This window comes from Trichechus manatus, unplaced genomic scaffold, assembly GCF_000243295.1.
Source record: "Trichechus manatus latirostris isolate Lorelei unplaced genomic scaffold, TriManLat1.0 scaffold00213, whole genome shotgun sequence".
NCBI lineage: Eukaryota > Metazoa > Chordata > Mammalia > Sirenia > Trichechidae > Trichechus > Trichechus manatus.
In genome coordinates, this window is record NW_004444149.1 from 592,894 (window position 1) to 614,930 (window position 22,037).

General features: G+C 43.5%; 1 protein-coding gene across 2 annotated transcripts in view; it reads left to right on the forward strand.

Moving 5' to 3' along the window:
* The first annotated feature begins 14,758 nt into the window (after positions 1 to 14,758).
* The window catches only part of LOC101341123 (G patch domain-containing protein 4), a 9,052-nt gene continuing 1,773 nt past the window's right edge, over positions 14,759 to 22,037 (forward strand). The window contains exons 1-7 of one of the 2 annotated variants that reach the window (XM_023742533.1): positions 14,759 to 15,781; positions 18,695 to 18,830; positions 19,310 to 19,383; positions 19,485 to 19,577; positions 19,678 to 19,764; positions 21,489 to 21,580; positions 21,815 to 21,865. In XM_023742533.1, coding sequence (XP_023598301.1) covers positions 18,752 to 18,830; positions 19,310 to 19,383; positions 19,485 to 19,577; positions 19,678 to 19,764; positions 21,489 to 21,580; positions 21,815 to 21,865 — 476 coding nt within the window. In that variant the 5' untranslated portion in view covers positions 14,759 to 15,781; positions 18,695 to 18,751. Of the gene's footprint in view, positions 15,782 to 18,590; positions 18,831 to 19,309; positions 19,384 to 19,484; positions 19,578 to 19,677; positions 19,765 to 21,488; positions 21,581 to 21,814; positions 21,866 to 22,037 lie in introns of those variants that run through there. The other variant, XM_004388474.2, reaches the window with a different exon arrangement.

The following is a 22,037-nucleotide window of genomic DNA, read 5'->3' on the forward strand; positions in this document are numbered from 1 at the left end:
CTGTGTAACAACCCTATATCCAGTAGCTTTGTGGGATTAAAACTGGAGGGGACCTCAGACACTTAGCTTCTTCATTTACCAACTGAAGAAGAGCAGATGGAGAGGAAATTGGCTTGCCTGAGATCGCACAGAGCACCATTGTTGAGTCAGGCTTAGAACTTTCTGCTTTCTTCACTAATCCCTCATTTGCTCCTCTCTGTCCCTCTCCAAGTCAGAGGAACCCAGGATCTTCACTTGGTCTATACTTAATACTAGGGAGTCCATCCCAACTCCACTCTTTAGTGATCCGATTCACTGTCTTTTCCCTGTCCACTCCATCCATGTTTCTAGGCCCTTTCCTCTGCCTCCCGGCCTGTCTCTCTCATAAGAGAAGACAAATAGCCCCTGTCTCCTCTGACAGGACACCCTGATCCAGCGCATCTGATTGGCTTCAGCCCAATCAAAACAAACAGCCTTCCAACAGAGCAAGGGGAGAGTATAAATGGCTCCAAAGCCTGGGTAATTGCCTCCATGCCCAGGCTCCCTCCTTACCACTCTTTTCTCCCTAAATCACTTCTGACTGTGCCTTAGAAGTCTCTGGTATATAAATCCCAGATAGACTGAGTTTTGCAGGGTGGAACACATAGAACTATTTGATAGATGCACAAAGAACCATTTGAATGTGAAAGGAACAGACAGGAATAACTATACAGTGAATAGCTGAACGGCTTAGTTCACTCAAGGTTGTTTTCACTCTGTTTCCCCTAAGACACTGCAAAACAAGAATCGGGTAAGACTGCTCAGGCTTGACTTGGCATCTTTGCATTGAACTAGTGTCTTCTGAGGAGAGACCTTTGCCCCTCCTGCCACCTAGTGACCAGGGTGAGGGGAGTAAGGTAGGCACATGGAGTTCTGGGACCTCTTTCTCTGACACCCCAAACTCAGTTTCCATCCTTCAGCTAGGTTCAGCTGACCAATTTTCTTGACCTCTGGTGTACTGGGTTGAGTAGCGTCCCCGCAAAATTTATGATCACCTGGGACCTCAGAATATGACCTTATTTGGAAAGAGGATCTTGGCAGATGTAATCAAGTTAAGATGAAGTCATACTGGGTTAGGGTGGGCCCTAACCCAATGACTAGTGTCCTTATAAAAAGAGGGACATTTGGACGCCCAGACACACAGGGAAGAAGGCCATATGGAGATGGAGGCAGAGATCGGAGTGATACATCCACAAGCCAAGGAATGCTCAGGCTTGCCAGCAACCACCAGAAACTAGAAGAGGCAAAGAAGGATTCCTCCCTAGAGCCTTCAGAGAGAGCGTGACCTTGCCAACACCTTGATTGAGGACTCTTGCCCTCTAGAACGGTGAGGGAATGAAATTGTTTTCTGCTGTTTTAAGCCTCCCAGTTTGTGGTACTTTGCCACGGCAGCCCCAGGCAACTAATTCACCTATGGGGAGCATGGTCTCAATTTTACTACTGGGAGTGTTGTGTGAACAACTGGAAGAGTTGGTATCTTAGTCATCTAGTGCTGCTATAACAGAAATTCCACAAGTGGATGGTTTTAACGAAGAGAAGTTTATTTCCTTACAGTAAAGTAGGCTAAAAGTCCAAATTCAAGGTGTCAGCTCCAGGGGAAGTCTTTCTCTCTCTCAGCCTTCTTCTCTTCAGTGTTGCCCCAGACTAGGAGCTTCTCTGCGCGGGGACCCCGGTCCAAAGGACGCACTCTGCTCCCAGCACTGCTTTCTTGATGGTATGAGGTCCCCCTGTCTCTCTGCTCATTTCTGTCTTTTATATCTCAAGAGATTGCCTCAGGACACAATCCAGTCTTGTAGATCCAGTCCTGCCTTACTAACACAACTCCCACCCATCCTCCCTCATTAACATCATAGAGGTAGGTTTACAACATACAGGAAAATCACACAGTACCAGGAATCATGGCCCAGCCAAACTGATACACACATTTTTGGGGGGACATAATTCAAACCATGACAAACTGTATTTTTGTTCTACTACTCCTGCAAAGGTGGTTCAGTGGTTAAGGGATCAGCCGCATCCAAAAGGTTGGCAGTTCAAATCCACCAGGTGCTCCTTGGAAACCCTATGGGGCTTTTCTTCTCTGTTCTAAGATCCACAGCAATGGGTTTGTATTTGTTTTGTTTTGTTTTTTGACCCCTGCAAATGCCTTGAAGTCCTGACTTCATTTTATCACGTCCATATCGTGCCTCTAGGCCTCAGGGTTTCTGTCTCCAAGTTCTGCTTCTGTTCTCTTTCTAGCCAGCCCAGGCTAGGCCTCACTTTAGTATACCCTCTCACTTCCCGGCTCGCATTGGTCAAATGTATCCCAAAAGTAAGAAGATTTTCAAATATTAATCAATCATTCTCAGACCAGAATTTGAAAAATTTAAAAAAGCAAGTCCTATTCTCACAACTGGGAGAAAAAATATTAGCACAGTATCTTTATTCCCACTTTATGTACAGGGAAACTGATGTCCAGAGAGGGGAGTAATTCGTCCAAGGTCATATGTTGTTGTCGTGTTCCGTCAAGTCAATTCTGATTCATAGCGACCCTATAGGACATATAGTTACTATCTCCAAACTTGGAAAAACAAAATGAGGATTGCTTGATTAATTTTTACGTTTATTTAATTTTTGGTATCATGCTAGAGTATTTTCTAATAAACCTGTTTGACCCTCATCTGATTCATCCGAGGAATGTGACTTTGTCATCACAATATCTTTGATAAATAATCTACAGTTGACAAAGGTGTAGATATTTACAGGCTGTATAGTTAGAAGTTAACCTGCAAGGAACTAGATAACTGGGAGCTCCTAAAAATCAAACACTTATGCTCATCGAAAGACTTCACCAAAAGAGTAAAAAGACAACCCACAGACTCAAAAAAATTTTTGGCTATGACATATCCAATAAGGGTCTAATCTCTAAAATCTACAAGATACTGCAACACCTCAACAACAATAAGACCAATAACCCAATTTAAAAAATGGGCAAAGGAAATGAACGGACATGTCACCAAAGAAAACATTCAGGCGGCTAACAGATGCATGAGGAAATGCTCACGGATCATTAGCCATTAGAGAAATGCAAATCAAAACTATAATGAGTTACCATCTCACCCCAAGAAGGCTAGCACCAATCCAAAAAACACAAAATAATAAATGTTGGAGAGGTTGTGGAAAGACTGTAACACTTATGCACTGCTGGTGGGAATGTAAAATGGTAACAGCCACTTTGGAAATCGATTTGGCGTTTCCTTAAAAAGGTAGAAATAGAACTACCATATGATCCAGCAATTCCACTCCTTGGAATATATCCTAGAGAAATAAGAACCATCACACGAATAGATATATGCACACCCATGTTTATTGCAGCACTGTTCACAATAGCAAAAAGATGGAAACAACCTAGGTGCCCATCAATGGAAGAATGGATAAACAAATTATGGTATATCCACACAATGGAATACTACGCAACGATAAAGAACAACGATGAAGCCGTGAAACATCATAACATGGAGGAAGCTGGAGGTCATTATGCTGAGTGAATTCAGTCAGTTGCAAAAGGACAAATATTGTATGGGATCACTATTACAAGAACTCAGGAAAAGGTTTAAACACAGAAAAAAACATTCTTTGATGGTTATGCGGGTGGGGAGGGAAGGAAAGGAGTATTCACTAACTAGATAGTAGACAAGAATTATCTTAGATGAAGGGAAGTACAACACACACTACAGGCGAAGTCAGCACAACTGGGCTAAACCAAAGCTGAGACGTTTCCTGAATACAACCAAACACTTTGAGGGACAGAGTAGCAGGGGCAGGGGTCTGGGGGCCATGGTTTCAGGGAACATCTAGGTCAATTGGCATAACAAAGTTTATTAAGAAAATGTTCTGCATCTCATTTTGGTGAGTAGCGTCTGGGGTCTTAAAAGCTAGCAAGTGGCCATCTAAGATGCATCAATTGGTCCCAACCCACCTGGAGTAAAGGAGAATGAAGAACACCAAAGACACAAGGAAAATATTAGCCCAAGAGACAAAAGGCCCAAGTAAACCAGAGACTCCATCAGCCTGATATCAGAAGTAGATGGTGCCTGGCTACCACCAATGACCACCCAGACAGGGAACACAATAGAGTCCCTGACGGAGCAGGAAAAAAGTGGGGTGCAGAACTCAAATTCTAGTAAAAAGACCAGACTTAATGGTCTGACTGAGACTGGAGGGACCCCGGAATACATGGCTCCTGGACTCTCTGTTGGCCCAGAGCTGAGACCATTCCCGAGGCCAACTCTTCAGACAAAGATTAGACTGGACTATGGGACAAAAAGTGATACTCGTGAGGTGTGTGTTTCTTAGCTCAAGTAGATACATGAGTCTAAATGGGCAGCTCCTGTCTGAGGGTGAGATGAGAAGGCAGAGAGGGTCAGGAGCTGGCTGAATGGACACAGGAAATCAGGGGTGGAAAGGAGGAGTGTGCTGTCACAGTATAGGGAGAGCAGTTAGGGTCACACAGCAATGTGTGTATACATTTTTGTATGAGAAACTGACTTGAATTGTAAACTTTCACTTACAGCACAATAAAAAAAGTACCAGAATAAATATTAGAACAATAATTTTTTGACAATTGAAAGACACTTTTATTGCTATTTTTTCTGATTACCCAATGATAAACACTGTCTACAATGTTAATAAACACAAAACATTAAAAAATGAAAATCCCCCTTAATCCCACCACATAGAGAAAATAACTTTTAACTTTTTATTATCTATCTGTCTTAGTCATCTAGTGCTGCCATAACAGAAATACCACAAGTGGATGGTTTTAACGAAGAGAAGCTCATTTCCTCACAATCAAAGTAGGCTAAAAGTCCAGATTCAGGGTATCACCTCCAGGGGAAGGCTTTTTCTCTCTGTCGGCCTTCTCATCGGTGTTCCCCTGGACTAGGAGCTTCTCTGCGCAGGGACCCTGGTCCAAAGGACGCGCTCTGCTCCTGGCACTGCTTCCTTGATATGGTATGAGGTCCCCCGTCTCACTGCTCACTTCTGTCTTTTGTATCTCAAGACATTGCCTCAGGATACAATCCAATCTTGTAGATCAGGTCCTGCCTCACTAACACAACTGCTGCCCATTCTCCCTCATTAACATCATAGAGGTAGGATTTACAATTTATAGGAAAATCATACAATACCAGGAATCATGGCCCAGCCAAACTGATACACACATTTTTGGGGGGACATAATTCAATCCATGAACTATCTTTCCAAACTTTCAAGGCATTTATATACACACATGTTATGTGTGTGTGTGTATTTTTTTTTTTTAAGTTTTGAGTGTTTATTATTTATTTATTTATTTATTTATTGTACTTCAGGTGAAGGGTTACAGAACAAATAGTTTCTCATGAAACAGTAGTACACGTGTTGTTTTATGACATTGGTTAACAACCCCACGACATATCAACCCTCTAACTTCTCAACCTTTTTTTTTGGTGAAAATACACATAGCCAAAGATACACCGTTTCAAAAATTTTTACATGCGCAGTTCAGTTACATTGACTACGCTTGTGTGTGTATTTTTAAGTGATTTAAATGGTAACCTGTAACAAAGAAGAGGGCCAGCAGGGGGCGCAAGAAGGCTGCTTCACTTGCGCTTTTCGGACCCTGCGGAGTGCGAGGCGCTGCACCCAGCCCGTGCACTGCTGCAGGGATCACCAGGTGTCCGAGGCTGAGGATGCTCAGAGATGATGCAGATCGCATCAGGGGAGGGTAGTCACAGCGCTGAGACTATGGTCTTCTCATTCCATTTCCTTTCTCTATGCCCCTCTGTCTGTCCCACAGGTTACTTACCTATAACCGGTAACCAGTTGCCAAGGAGTCTGCTCTGACTCATGACAATCCCATGTGGGTCAGAGTAGAACTGTGCGCCATAGGGTTTTCAGTGGCTGATTTTTCCGAAGCAGATCATCAGGCCTTTCTTTCGAGGCACCTCTGGGTGAGCTCAAACCTCCAACCTTTCGGTTAGCAGCTAAGCGTGTTAACCGTTTGTGTCACCCGAGGACTCCTTACTTACCTATAAAAAAAAACAAACAAACCAAATCAGTTGCTGTTGATTCCAAATCATGGCGACCCCAGCAGATACGGATCATGGTGAGAGGCAATTACGATAATGTTTATGGAAAGGATTTTGAAATAGTAAACCACTGTACACAATGGATTGTAATTTTTTTTTTTTTTATCACAGACTCAAACTGTTAATGAAGTGGAAAAATTAGCACCTGCCTAGGCTGAGGATTAGGAAAACAATACCTGTCTGAGACAAGCCTATAAGACACAGGCACAACTTTTTTCTTTTTTTTCTCAATAGAAAGAAAAGTAAATAACATTCTATTAGGTAAACATTGCCAGTACTTGTTACATAGGCATTTTAAAATCCCCCATTGTAATTGCATCCACAAGCTACTTTCTCCTCCCTTCCTCTCAGATTTCACTGACAGAAAAAATAACTGCTTCATTCTTCAGAGAAGAGGTGACATATTACTTTACGAGCCACAGATATGTGCTAGCATAGTATGGGTTTTATAACACCTCGCACAGATTTAAACCCGGAATGGAAAGAAATAGAAAAATAACTCAATTATCTTAGCTTTTAGGATTTAATTCTGGTGCAAAAATTTCAGAAGGAATCCGAATTCGTAATCCCAGAGGCCACACTTACTTCTTCCTGAAGGTCTTCCCCTGTTGCTGATGGTATTTCTCCTTACCTCTGTGCCAAACCCCTCAGAGCTGGGAAGCTCTGATTCGTATCCATTTGCTATTTTTAAATTATCTTTTTCTCATAAAATAATGCATTTTAATTGTAGAAAATTTGAAATGAAGGGACAAGGTATGAAGAAGGGGAAACACTTATCCATAATCCCATCACCTAGGGATGACAGTTCGTAACAGGATGGTGTTCTTCATAGTTATTTTAGTATGCCTGTGGATTTTTTTTTTTTAGATATAATTCAGATGCCATAAAAGTCACCCTTCTGAAGTGTACAATCCAGTGGTTTTTATTATCTTAACAAGGTTGTGCAGCCATTACCTCTGTCTGATTCCAGAACATTTTCATCATCCCCAAAAGAAATCCTGTACCCATTAGCAGTCACTCTCCATTCTCCCCTCCCCATATCTCCTAACAACCACTAATCTGCTTTCTCTCTTTATGGGTTTGCCTATTCTGGACATTACATACAAATGGAAGACGAAAGAAGAATTGATGCCTTTCAATTGTGGTGTTGGTGAAGAATATTGAATATGCCGTGGACTGCCAAAAGAACATACCAATCTGTTTTGGAAGAAGTACAACCAGAATGCTCCTTAGAAGCAAGGATAGTGAGACTATGTCTTACATACTTTGGACATGTTGTCAGGAGGCATCAGTCCCTGGATAAGGAGACATCATGCTTGGTAAAGTAGAGGGTCAGTGAAAAAGAGGAGGAACCTCAACGAGATGGACTGGCACAGTGGCTGCAACAATGGGCTCAAGCATAACAGCGATTGTGAGGATGGTGCAGAACCGGGCAGTGTTTCGTTCTGTTGTACATAGGGTCACTATGAGTCAGAACCAACTTGACGGCTCCCGACAACAACAACATACAAATGGAATCCTACAATATGTGGGCTTTTGGGTCTGGCTTCCTTCACTTAGCGTAATGTTTTCAAGGTTGGTCCATGTGGTAGCATGTACCAGTACTTCATTCTCCCCCCCCGCTTTTTTTTTTTTTTTTACTGTACTTTAGGTGAAAGTTTACAGAGCAAACTCGTTTCTCATTCAAAAATTTATATACAAATTGTTTCGTGACAGTGGTTGCAATCCCCGCAATGTGACAGCACTCTCCCCCTTTCCACCACGGGTTCCCTGTTTCCATTCGTGCAGTTTTTCTGTCCCTTCCTGCCTTCTGGTCTTAGCTTTTGGGCAGGTTTTGTCAGTTTGGTCTCGTATGTATCCTTGATTGAGCTGAGAAGCACGTTCTTCTCGTGTGTTATTGTTTGTTTTCAGGCCTGTCTAACCTTTGGCTAAAAGGTAAACTTCAGAAGCGGCTTCAGTTCTGAGTTAGCAGGGTGTCTGGGGGCTGTAGTCTCGGGGGTTCCTCCAGTCTCTGTCAGACCAGTAAGTCTGGTCTTTTTTGTGAATTTGAACTTTGTTCTACACTTTGCTCCTGCTCTGTCTGGGACCCTCTATTATGATCCCTGTCAGAGTGGTTGGTGGTGGTAGCTGGGCACCAGCTAGTTCTGGAATCAGGCTGATGGAGGCTGTGGTCCATTAGTCCTTTGGATTAATATTTTCCTTGTGTCTTGGTTTTCTTCATTCCCCTTTGCTCCAGATGGGATGGAGCCAATAGATGTATCTTAGATGGCTGCTCGCAAGCTTTTAAGACCCCAGATTCTGCTCACCAAAGTAGGATGTAGAACATTTTCTTTACGAACTATGTTATGCCAATTGACCTAGATGTCCCCTGAGACCATGGTCCCCAGCCCTCAGCCCCAGTAACTCGATCCCTTAAGGTGTTTGGATGTGTCTAGGAAGCTTCTATGACTGTGCCCCCTTTGTGCTCTATTATATACATGAATATATATGCTGTACATACTAATATGTATGTAAAAATATCCACAGCCTAACCTATATATGTACATGGGTATAATTCTATATGCTCTCCTTCCCCTATTCTATCTGCCTATGTGTCTCTTTGTAAGCTATTATTTTACTGTTGTTGTAGAGTTGTATATGTTATAGTCTTTACTGTGGGTCCCGATTTTCTTTTTCTTCTTGTGTTCCTCTAATTGTCTTCCTTTGCCTTGGTCAAGTTGTGTTGACTTCCCCTATATTGTGTATTGTCTTTCCCTTCACTGAAGTCGACACTTGTCTACTATCTAGTTAGTGATTTCCTTCCCAACCCGTACCCTCCCTCAAAGGTTGTTCTACATCAAACATCGTTTCTTTCTGTGTGTAAACCTTGAGTTTTTATAATAGCGGTCTCATACAATATTTGTCCTTTGTGGTTGACTTATTTCACTCAACATAATGCCCTCCCAATTCATCCATGTTGTGAGATATGTCATGGATTCATCATTGTTCTTTATTGTTGTGTAGTATTCTATTATGTGTACGTACAGTAATTTGTTTATTCATTCATCTGTTGATGGGTACTTAGGTTGTTTCCATCTTTTTGCTATTGTCGAATAATGCTGCAGTGAACATGAGTGTGCATATGTCTATTCATATGATGGCTCTTATTTCTCTAGGATATATTCCTAGGAGTGGGATTGCTGGATCATAAGGTATTTCTATTTCCAGCTTTTTAAGGAAGCGCCTATTGTTTTCCATAGTGGTTGTACCATTTTGCATTCCCACCAGGAGTGTATGAGAGTTCCAGTCTCCCCACAACCTCGTCAGCATTTATTGTTTTCTGAATTTTTGATCAGTGCCATTCTTGTAGGGCTGAAATGGTATTTCGTCATGGTTTTGATTTGCATCTCTCTAATGGCTAATGATCGCGAGCATCTTTTCATGTATTTGTTGGCCACCTGAGTGTCCTCTTTGGTGAAGTGTCTGTTCCTGTCCTTTGCCCATTTTGTGATTGTGTTGCTTTTTTTTTGTAATGGATTTTTTAAAATATACTTTAGATGAAGGTTTACAGAACAAACAAGCTTCTCATTAAACAGTTAGTACACATATTGTTTTATGACATTGGTTAACAACCCCACAACATGTCAACACTCTCCTTCTCGACCTTGGGTTCCCTATTACCAACTTTACTGTCCCCTCCTGCCTTCTAGTCCTTGCCCAGGGCTGGTGTGCCCCTTTAGTCTCATTTTGTTCACCCTTTGGCTGAATGGTGAACCTCAGGAGTGACTTCACTACTGAGCTAAAAGGGTGTCTGGGGCCCATACTCTTGGGGTTTCTCCAGTCTCTGTCAGATCAGTAAGTCTGGTCTTTTTTTGTGAGTTAGAATTTTGTTCTACAATTTTCTCCAGCTCTGTCCGGGACCCTCTGTTGTGATCCCTGTCAGAGCAGTCAGTGGTGGTAGCTGGGCACCATCTAGTTGTACGAGACTCAGTCTGGTGGAGGCCATGTTAGTTGTGGTCCATTAGTCCTTTGGACTAATCTTACCCTTGTATCATTAGTTTTCTTCATTCTCCCTTGCTCCTGAAGGAAACCAGTGGAGTATCTTAGATGGCCGCTCACAGGCTTTTAAGACCCCAGACGCTACTCACCAAAGTAGAACGTAGAACATTTTCTTTATAAACTACATTATGCCAATTGAGCTAGATGTTCCCTGAGATCATGGTCCCCAAGGCCCTCAGCCCAGTAATTCAATCCCTCAGGGAGTTTGGATGTGTCGTGGAGCTTCCATGACCTTGCCTCACCCAAGTTGTGCTGGCTTCCCCAGTATTGTGTACTGTCTTTGGCTTCACCAAAGTTACCACTTATCTATTGTCTATTTAGTGTTTTTCTATTCCCACCCCTCCCCTCCCTCGTAACCATCAAAGATTGTTTCTTTTTGTTCGTAAACTTTTTCATGTATTTTTATAATAGTGATCTCATACAATATTTGTCTTCTTGTGATTGACTTATTTCACTCAGCATAATGTCCTCCAGCTTCATCCATGTTGTGAGATGCTTTGCAGATTCATCATTGTTCTTTATCATTACATAGTACTCCATTGTGTGTATGTACCATAGTCTGTTTATCCATTCATCTGTTGATGGGCATCTAGGTTGTTTACATCTTTTTGCTATTGCAAACAATGCTGCAGTAAACATGGGTGGGTATATGTCTACTTGTGTGATGACTCTAATTTCTCTAGGATATATTCCTAGGAGTGAGATTGCTGGATCATATGGTATTTCTGTTTATAGCTTTCTAAGGAAGTGTCATATCGTTTTCCAAAATGGTTGTATCTGGGTTGCTTTTTATTGCTGAGTTGTTAAATATTTTAGAGATTAAACCTTTATCAGGTATGTCATTTCCAAAGATTTTTTCCCAGTCTTTAGGCTCTCTTTTTACTTCCTTGGAAAAGTCTTTTGATGAGCATTAGTATTTAATTTTCAGGAAGTCCCAGTTATCTAGTTTATCTTCTGGAGTTTGTGCATTTTTAGTTATGCTTGATATTCTATTTATGCCATAAATTAGGGCCCTTAGTGTTGTCCCTATGTTTTCCTTCATGAACTTTATAGTTTTCGGTTTTACATTTAGGCCTTTGACCCATTTTGAGTTAGTTTTTGTGTATGGGGTGAGGTATGGATCCTGTTTCATTTTTCTGCAAATAGATATCCAGTTTTGCCAGCACCATTTGTTGAAGAGACTATCTCTTCCCCATTTAATGGATTTCAATCTTTTGTCGAAGATCAGGTGTCCATAGGTGGATGGATTTATTTCTAGGTTCTCAATTCTGTTCCATTGGTTTATGTGTCTGTTGTTGTACCAGTACCAGGCTGTTTTGACTACTGTAGCTATATGATAGGTTCTGAGATTGGGTAGGGTGAGGCCTCCTACTTTGTTCTTCTTTTTCAGTAATGTTCTACTTATCTGAGGGCTCTTTCCTTTCCATATAAAATTGATGATTAGTTTTTCCATTTCATTCAAGAATGTTGTTGGGATTTGGATCAGGATTGTACTGTACCTATAGATTGCTTTGGGTAGTATTGACATTTTCACAATGGTAAGTCTTCCTATCCATGAGTATGGTATGTTTTTCCATTTATGAAAGTCTCTTTTGGTTTCTTGCAGTGGTGTTTTGTAGTTTTCTTTGTATAAGTATTTTATGTCCCTAGTAAGGTTTATTCCTAAATATTTTATCTTTTAGGGGGCTACTGTAAATAGTATTGTTTCCTGATTTCCTTTTTGGAGTTCTCTTTGTTAATGTAGAGGAATCTGGCTGATTTTTGTACGTTGATCTTGTACCCTGCCACTTTGCTGAATCCTTCTATTAGTTCTAGTAGCTTTCTTGTGGCTTCTCTAGGATCTTCTATGTATAGGATAATATCATCTGCAAATAGGGATAGTTTTACTTCTTCCTTACCAGTGTGGGTGCCTTTATTTCCCTTTCTTGTTTTATTGCTGTAGCTAGGACTTCCAGTACAATATTGAATAAGAGTAGTGATAAAGGGCATCCTTTTCTGGTTCCCGTTCTCAGGAAGAATGCTTTCAGTCTCTCGCCACTGAGAATAATGTTGACTGTTGGTTTTGTGTATATGTCCTTAATTACGTTGAGGGATTTCCCTTCTATTCCTATTTTGGTGAGAGTTTTTATCAGGAATGGGAGTTGCACTTCATCAAATGCCTTTTCTGCATAGATTGAGATGATCATGTGATTCTTTTCCTTTGTTTTATTTATGTGGTGGATTATGTTGTTTGATTTTCTAATGTTGAACCATCCTTGCATACCTAGTATGAATACCACTTGGTCATGATGTATTTTTCTTTTTTGGATATGCTGTTAGATTCTATTGGCTAGAATTTTGTTGAAAAATTTTTCATCAATGTTAATGAGGGATATTAGTCTATAATTTACTTTTTCTTTTTTAGTGGTGTCTTTGCCTGGTTTTGGTATCAGGGTTATGCTGGCTTCGTACAGTGAATTTGGGAGTATTCCTTCCTTTTTTATGTTCTGGAATAGTTTGAGTTGTACTGGTGTCAACTCTTCTCTGAATGTTTGATAGAATTCTCCAGTGAAACCATCTGGGCGAGGGTTTTTTGATGGTGGTGGTGGTAGGTTTCTTTTTTATTTTTTTTATGATTTCTTCTTTTGTTATGGGTCTGTTCAGATTTTCTACCTCAGTTAGTTTCGGTGGGTAGTGTGTTTCTAGGAACTTGTCCATTTCCTCTAGTTTTCAAATTTGGGGAGCATAATTTTTTGTAGTATTGTTATGATCCTTTTTATTTCACTTGGTTCTATTGTGATGTCACCCATCTCATTTCTTATCGGGGTTATTTGTATTTTCTCTTGTCAGTTTGGCCAGTGGTTTGTCAATTTTATTGATCCTTTCAAAGAACCATCTTCTAGTCTTGTTAATTGTTTCAATTGTTTTTCTGTTTCATTTATTTCTGCTCTAATCTTTATTATTTCCTTTCTTCAGGCAGCTGTGGGCTTCTTTTGCTACTCTTTTCCTATTTGTTCAAGTTGTACAGTTAAGGTATTGATTTTGGCCCTTTCTTCTTTTTTGATGTGTGCATTTATTGCCATAAATTGGCCTCTGAGCACTGCTTTTGCTGTTTCCCAAAGGTTTTGGTATGTTGTTATTTTCATTCTCATTTGATTCTAGGAATTTTTTAATTTCATTTTTAACTTCTCTTATTATCCAGTGGTTTTTAAGCATGGCGTTGTTCAGTCTCCAAGTATTTGATTTTTTTCCTTGTTTTTCCTGTTACTGATTTCTCATTTTACGGTGTTTTGATCTGAGAGATGCTTTGTCTTATTTTTATATTTTGTAATTTATTGAGGCTTGCTTTGTGGCCTAAGATATGGTCTATTCTAGAGAATGATCCATGTGTGCTGGAGAAGAACGTGGTACTTCATTCCTTTTGATGGCTGAAAAATATTCCATTGTATGTCCATACAACATTTTGTTTATCCATTCATCAGTTGATGGACATTTGGGTTGTTTCCACTTTCTGACTATTATGGGTAATGTTGCTATGAGCATTCATGCACAGGTTTTTGTGTGGACAAGATTATGAGCCCCAACAGGACAAGGGCTGTATATTTTTATATCTCTAATCCCTGGTCTATAGCGCCCTGGTGGTGAAATGGTTAAGAGTTTGGCTGCTAACCAAAAGGTCAGCAGTTCGAACCTACCAGCCGCTCCTTGGAAACCCTATGGGGCAGTTCTACTCTGTCCTATAGGGTGGCTATGAGTTGGAATCGACTCAACGGCAATGGGTTTTGGTTTGGTTTTAATTCCTGGTCTATACAAAAAAAAAAAAAAAAACCATTTCCGTGAGTCGATTCCGACTCATAGCGAACCTATAGGACAGAGTAGAACTGCCCCATAGGATTTCCAAAGAGTAGCTGGTGAATTTAAACCGCTGACTTTTTGGTTAGCAGCCATGTATCTTAACCAGTGCGCTACCAGGGCTTCTCCTTGTCTGTAGGAGACCTTAATAAATGTTCTTGAATGAATGCGTCAGGCAAAGCAGGGAGCTTAATGTCCTAGGCCAGACTAGGAGTCTTTAATTGAACGTTTACAGCCACCTAGTTTTCAGAGTGGTCTGCAAAGTGTGCCACACAGGAATTCTGGGCTGGAAAAGGCCCTTGAGCTTACCTCACTTAGGAGTTTTCAAATCTCTTTTATGATCACAATATAACGTATACAAACATATTATAAATTATCCACACACATTAAAATATAAAACAGAAGTGGTAGAAGACGTGGGACTGGGAAGAAGAGATGGAGGAGGGGTGATGAAAATTGAAGTCCTGTCTATGTAATTTTTTCAGTGGCTCCTAAGACACCACAATAAAACCAAGTCTGCAGAATAACTGAACTAGTCCAATGCCCTAATTTTACAAATCAGGGGAGGGGTGCTCTTGGGCATGAGAAGTGACTTGTTCAAGGTCACACAATTAGTGGCAGAGTGGGAGAAGGACTCAGCTCACAGAATGTTCCTCTATTGAATTCAGCCTTTATGAGGAGCACCTTGAAACATCCTACACCCCTTCTCCAAGTGTCTAAGATTTTAGTGACCAAGATCCACTGCTTAAAGTATTGTCCCCATGTAATGTATTTTAAAAGTAAAATTAATTTTATGGAAAAAATCTTAAACGGACCAAGGGATATAACATACTGAGCAATTGTCATATTAACCCTTTACTATGAAATGGCGATTTTTCTCTTTGGAAGTTTCTAGGGGGCGCTAAGTGAACGAAAGTACTGATACGGAGCGAGAGGATAAAGGATATATTTTTTTCAGGTTTTAGTTCCTGGGCACCCTTTCCGAACGGCGGCTGAGTGTAGCCTAAGGATAAATTGTGGGGGTAGGGGCTGGTGCAACCCCTCTTGCTGGTTTCTTTGTAATATCTTTCCCCCTCTCCTGCTCCGTAGATCCTCATACCTACAAGGCAAGTCCAAAACTGCTCAGCTTGGCATTCATTCCGGGATCCTGCATCTCTCTCCATGCCCCAAACCCCATCTCCTTGAGTTCCATCGAAGGTCCCAACTTCCGTGGCTAGACTGGTGCTCCCCAAAGTCAGGGCTCATGTCTTAGGTATCTTTGTATTCCCAATACCAAAGGCACAGGTCCTAGTACACCGTGGTGAGTCAAAAAGGGTTTGATGAACCTGCTAAAATCTCTAGCCTTTAGGCTTTTATAAATAACTTCCCACAGGCTGAGTATTCATCACCGCAGAGACGCTACCTCCGTCTCTGCTTCCATGAAATCTCCCACGTAACTCTCGGTGCTTCCCCTTATTGTTTTTCTTCCTTACATTTGTGCCCAGGACTAGCTCAGGGTGGGATCCAAAGCTTTCTCGGCGACCTGCGAAAGCCAGAAAGGACTGTCATCCCTTGGCCGCTCAGAACCTGCAAAGAGAAAGCAAGCCGAACACCTCTAGAACCTCCAGAAATGCGCACGCTGGCCTCCAGAATACAGTTTTTCCTGGGAGGACCCGGACATTGGTTCGCCCGGGCGTCTCTATGGTTTCGACAGCCTAGAAGTACCAAGGCAGCATTTCCGGGAAGATGGCGGCACAGAAATTAGCTCTGGCACATGTTTCCACGGTGGGGACAGCGCAGTGACGGTAAGGGGCACCCGTTCCTCGGAATGGTAGGAGGAGGAGCCTGGGCTCAGAAGTAAATGTGAGGTGGGGAGTGTAGTCTTACCCAAGTCAGACTGCGGCAGGAGGGCTGGAATTTAGACCTCAAGAGGAAGGAGGTCTAGGGAAAGGGCCGCCGGCTGGGCCATTCCGCCGGAAAACTCAGGTTGACTGGAGAGAAGACAATGTCTCTAAGTGTGCTCGAAGCCTTTGCAAAGACTGCGGCTCACGGTCTGGGACTTTGTCGCGTCTGTCCACAGTTATCCGTTAAAGCAGTTCCTACCTATGTGTCATTCAATTCAACGATTACGACTGAACATATTATCGGTTTCTGGCGCTGCATCAGGGGCACTGGGGTTAGGGAATAAAGGCAGTCTCTGACTTCCAGGGGGTGTAGTTTTGAATGACTGCGACAAGGGATAGGATGTGGTAAGCCTTATGGCAGCAAGTACAAAGAACTATGAGACTGAAGAGTGTCATAATTAAGAACAACAGTTCTGAAATACCTGTGTACCAGTGCTGGATCTCCTATTTGCTAGCTAAAGTGAGAACCAGAACTCGACGGGACTGCCTTGTTTTTCCGGGTCTCCCAAGTTTTCCGCGTTTGACAGGGTGCAGTCTTACCACTTTTCTATTGCTCGGTTTAGTGGAAAATATTTGAATTTTCCTTCTCTGATAGGGGTTCTAGCTTTCGCAGGTGTTACTGTATTTGATTTGAGCAAGTAACCTTCTCAGTGCCTGTTTCCTCATATGTAAATTACGGCTGATAACACCTAATAGGGTTATTGGGAGGGTTAAATGAGATAATCCATGTGAGTTGTTAGTAACAAGCTGGCCGGCATTGGGTAAATGGGCAACAAGTGTTAGAGATGATTATTTTATCATTATTGCAGTCTGGGGGTTGAGAGGTCAGAGATGCCTTCTGGCAGAAGGCAGAGTTTTGAGTTGGCCTTAAAAGCTTCCATGTTTGAATTTTACTTCTCACAGTATCAAGAAGCAAGGTAAGGCCATTTCTTCACTCAACACTTTTCTGTTGGGACTCTCAAGGTATCAGTTAGGTTTTCAAGTAATTGACCTTCACAGTAGAAATGTGAACAGTGGTCTGAGTCATCTGGAATTTGCTGCTCTTTGGGCCTAAAGAGATTGGTCACCATTCTTAAGCCTAACTGGAGCCCCGGTGGCGCAGTGGTTAAAAGCTCGGCTGCTAACCTAAAGGTCGGCAGTTCAAATCCACCATCCGTTCCCTGGAAACCCTATGGGGCAGTTCTACTCTGTCCGTTCCTATAGGGTCATATGAGTTGGAATCGACTCAACGGCAATGGGGTTTTGGTAGGAGGAGTGACCGTAATGCAGCTGATTTTTCTAAACATACTATGAAACTGTCTTTAAACCGAAAGGAAAGTTTTATTATTCTTCAGAGTTGTCACTTTGGGAGGCTAAGAATTATTCCAGTGGTGCCCATTGATCAGCTTTAAACATTGTCTACACTGCCTGTAATAAGTGGACAATCTGCAGATCTTAGTACAAGTTGACTGGAGTAAGTCAACATTACTAGTCTTAGTTTTGAATGTCTTGTGCCACCGTAACCATTCTGGAGGCAAATTTGGTATGTAAGTTGGATGATGCCATTGTGGGTCCAAAAGGAGGAATACTGTGTGATGGTAAAGAAATGCAGCCAGTTGTGATGCAATGGCAAGAGGACTAACTTTGGAGTCAGGCAATCTGGGCTCAGATTCCAGCTCCATCTCTTACTAGCTGTGTAACCTCAGGCAGGAAATCCAGGCCTTGTTTTCCTTATTTGTAAAATAAGGGTAATACCTGTCTGGCAGAGGTGTTGGGACTAAATGAGACAATATGACAACATGTGCAATCTATTTGTTACACATTACCAGTTGCCATCAATTCCAACTCATGGCCACTCCATGTGTATCAGAGTAGAACTGCACTCCATAGGGTCTTCAATGGCTGATCTTTTGGCAATAGATTACCAGGCCTTTCTTCTGAGGTGCCTTTGGGTGGACTCAAACTGCCAACTTTTCAGTTAGCAGCCTAGTCTTTGAACTGTTTGTGCCACCCAGGGACTCCCGTTGTTATGCATTAAGTGCTCAATAAAAATGCCTTCCCTAAGCTGAACAGTTTCAAAAGGGGAGCCCCAAAAAGACTGCAAGACAGTGGCAGTGTGGGAGTAGGTGTGTAGCCTGTACACTGGAAAGACAGTGTAAATGCTGGCACACAGGTCCAGGCTATGGGTTCTTTTAAGTACCAGTATAACTCAGAGTAACAAGCACCTCATAGCTTTGTTTTACATAGTAATATATTTTGGGAGATGCTGCCACGTAGTGGTAAAGACTGCAGACTCTGCAGATAGACTGCCTGTGTTACCTTGAGCAAATCACCTAACCTCTTTATGCCTTAGTACAGTAGGGATAATACTACTTTCCTGAATGGGCTGGGAAGATTAAATGAGATTACCTATGTAAAGCCTTAGCAGAATCTGGCATGTGGTAAGCTCCCATATATTTAGGTATTATTATTAACATTGGAGCCCTGGTGGCGCAGTGGTTAAGAGCTCAGCTGCTAACCAAGAGGTCAGCAGTTCAACGCCACCAGCCGCTCCTTGGAAACTCTACGGGGCAGTTCTACTCTGTCCTATAGGGTCACTGTGAGTCGGAATCGACTCAGCGGCAATGGGTTTTTGTTTTTTTTTTTTTAATTAACGTTAATCCTCCTTGACTTCTCGATGGGTGGGTGTTGACCTCACTGTGATAGACAGGGAGCTCCCTGAACACCAGGCTTCCTCCTTCACTGTCTCTCCCCAGGGCTCAGGAAAGAACTCTTAAAGAGCAGTCAGGATGGAGTTGATGGATGACTGGTATACTTCCTCCTTTGCTCTTTAAGGGGTCATAGTGACTTCTTCCCTGGCGAGGACCTAAGGACACAGACTTTTTTCTCACCATGAGTGTCACCCCAGAGGTCAAGAGTCGTGGGATGAAGTTTGCCGAGGAGCAGCTGCTAAAACATGGATGGACTCAAGGTGACCCCACGGGGCCCCTCCACATCCCAACTCTGCCTACCCTCTGCCCAGGAGAGAGGCCAGACTCAGGCATCCTGGGATTACCCTCATCTAGAGCATTCAGTAAGAGGAATAAAAGCTAGTTTAAAGAGAAGTTTGCAGAAGACATTTTCTGACTCTTCCAGAAAAGGGAGGAATGGAAGAAACTTGACAGTGGGTAGTGAGAACGAAGAGGCTGGGAGGACTGGGGGAGGGAGAAAGAGATGTGGCCTCTGTCCTGAAAGAGTTATGAAGGAAGAGATAGTTCAGGCTTGGACAAAGGCAGGGGCACCGCACGGAGTAGTGCTAGAAAGACTGGAACTGGGAGGGCTCCTGGGAGGGCTGGAGTATGGCCCAGCACTGTGTGTGTGGAATGGCAAGGAGTGGCGTGTGTGGAGGGTGCCTCGTGAGGGCTTGAGGGAGGCAGCAGGATGAGCCAAGTCACTCACTGTCCTCTGCAGGCAAAGGCCTGGGCCGGAAGGAGAATGGCATCACCCAGGCCATCAGGGTGACACTGAAGCAGGATACTCATGGGGTAAGACTGGGCAGGCAGAGGAGGTCGGCGTGGATGGGAGGAGGCAACCCTGGAGGGCAGGCAGGGCAGCTGCTCAGAGCTCATGCTTCTTCCCCTGGCAGGTGGGACATGATCCTGCCAAGGAGTTCACAAACCACTGGTGGAATGAGCTCTTCAACAAGACTGCAGCCAGCTTGGTCGTGGAAACTGGGCAGGTATGAGCTCTAATAAAAACAGGCGCATGAAACTCAAAGGCTGGGGCCAAGTGGGGTGAGGACGACATGGCACGTCACCCACTCACATGCTTTCCCACAGGATGGAGTTCAGATAAGGCGCCTTTCTAAGGAGACTACCCGACATGATCGTCCCAAGCCCAACTTGCTGTATCAGAAGTTTGTGAAGGTATTAGAGGCTGGGGGTGAGAGGTCCATCCTTTCTTCCTTCCCTGGTCTCCCCTGGGGCCAGGACAATTGCCTTGCGAGCCCTCCTATTCTCAAAACTGCCCTAACATAGGATCCTGTAACCACCTTGTTGCTCAGTTAGACTGCCCAGACCCTCAGCAAGAATTGAGGTCTTCAGGCTCCACAGATTGGGGTAGCAATAGGGAGTGGGAGGTGGGCATAGTCCCTCCAGCCCAGAGCTGCCAGAGCAGGGTCGGGCGTAGTCTCAATTCAAAGGATTTAGAAGCCAGAGGAGACCAGAGAGGTCACCTCATCCATCCTCCTTATTTTGCACGTGAGGCCAGAAGGGGAAAAGCGACTTGTTGAAGAGCCCACAGGTGGTTAGTAACAGCAGACAGGACTAGAGCCTAGGTCTTCAGACTCCCGCTTTCTACTGCCCCCTGCCGGCACTGTACAGTAAAAAAGAAAAACCAAACCCATTGCCATCGAGTCAATTCCGAATCAGCAACCCTACAGAACAGAGTAGAGCTGCCCCATAGGGTTTCCAAGGAGTGGCTGGTGGATTTGAACTGCCGACCTTTTTGGTTAGCAGGTGTGCTCTTATCTGCTGTGCCCCCAGGGCTGAGATGATCCTTAATGATCATCTATTACATGCTAAGGGCTTTACATGTTATCTAGTCAGTCTTTCCCATTCCTCTGTCTCTGCTGCCCCAGTTCCTGCCATCATCATCTCTTGCCTGATTTCCTGAACAGCCTCCTAACCAAACTCCTCACCTCTAGTCTCACTTGCCTCCCTAATCAGTCCATCTCCACAAAGTATCCAGAATGTGCTGAAACACAGATTTCACCATGTCCCTGGCTCCTCTCTGACCTAGGATGATGAGTCCTGACTTACCAGCATGCTTTGCTTGGCCCCCTTCATGCCTTGTGCCTGCCTTCTCCAGCCTTGTCTCTTACCACTCACTTCTCTCCAGGACTCAACATTTAAGCCAGATGGAATGTTTCTCTGACGGTACCACGCTCTCTTTCACCTTCGTGCTTTTCCACATGCTGTTCCCTCTGTCTGAGACATTTTTCTCCCTTTGCCTGATAACTTGTTCTTGTCTCCAGGACTCAGCTTACACATCAGTTAATTCCAGAACCCCCACCTAAATCCTGCAGTCTGAGTTAGGTGCCTCCTGCAGCACAGGCGACTTCCATCATAATGGCCTGTGTTCTGCCACGCTCTTCTCCCTCCACCATGGAGGTTCTGCTTGGGCTGGACCCAGCTCATTCGTACTCTACTCTCTATCTGCAGCCCCTCTGCCCATAGTAGGTTCCCAGTCATACTGCTTAAATGGAGGGACTTCATTTAATGCTGGTTACATGTACATAGCTACTAGGGGCGGGAAAGTGCCACCTTTGTCCGTTACTGGCACAATGGGATGACCAGCAGGGGGCACTTATACTACTGGGAAGACCCGATGACCAAGAGCCCCTCCCTTGAGGGTAAGAGTTCAGCCACTACCCGCTTCCAGAGCTGCTCCGTCTCCCAGCAACTGCCACCCACCTCTTGCCGGAGCTAGAGCATGCAGGATGGTACACCTCTGTGTGGGTCTGCACTGTTGGGGGCTGGCAGATTTGCATGGGCCTATGGCTGTGAATTCTTGGGGGGCTTCCCTGAGGGAACAGGGATGGCAGTGGTGTTGAGTGGGCCTTCCCCACCTCTGCGATCCCTCCTTCTAGACGGCCACGCTGACTTCAGGCGGGGAGAAACCAGACAAGGACTTGGAGAACTGCAGTGATGACGACAACCAGGGGCCCAAGACCCCAAAGATGTGAGACTTCATTTTAGTGCCGGGGGCATGTGGGAGGAGATGTCCTCAGACCTCAAGAGAAAGGACCAAGTCTACTGCTGACGTGGACTTCTTGAGCGGGGGTGGAACTGTCTTGTACTAATCTTTGGATCCCAGCACCTAGAAAAGTACCAAGTCCTAAACAGTAACTCCATGCTGAGGAATGTTTTAGAGGGGAAGAGAGGTTAAACCTTATCTCCTGATCTCTCCCCACAGTCTGACCGATGAGATGCTGCTCCAGGCCTGTGAGGGGCGAACAGCACACAAGTAAGTAACAGCCAACTCCTTTTTTTTATTATTATTTTATTTTATTTTTATTGTTCGTCAGGTGAAGGCTTACAGAACAAATAGTTTCTCATGAAACAGAAGTACACATGTTGTTTTATGACATTGGTTAACAACCCCACAACATATCAACCCTCTAACTTCTCAACCTCTT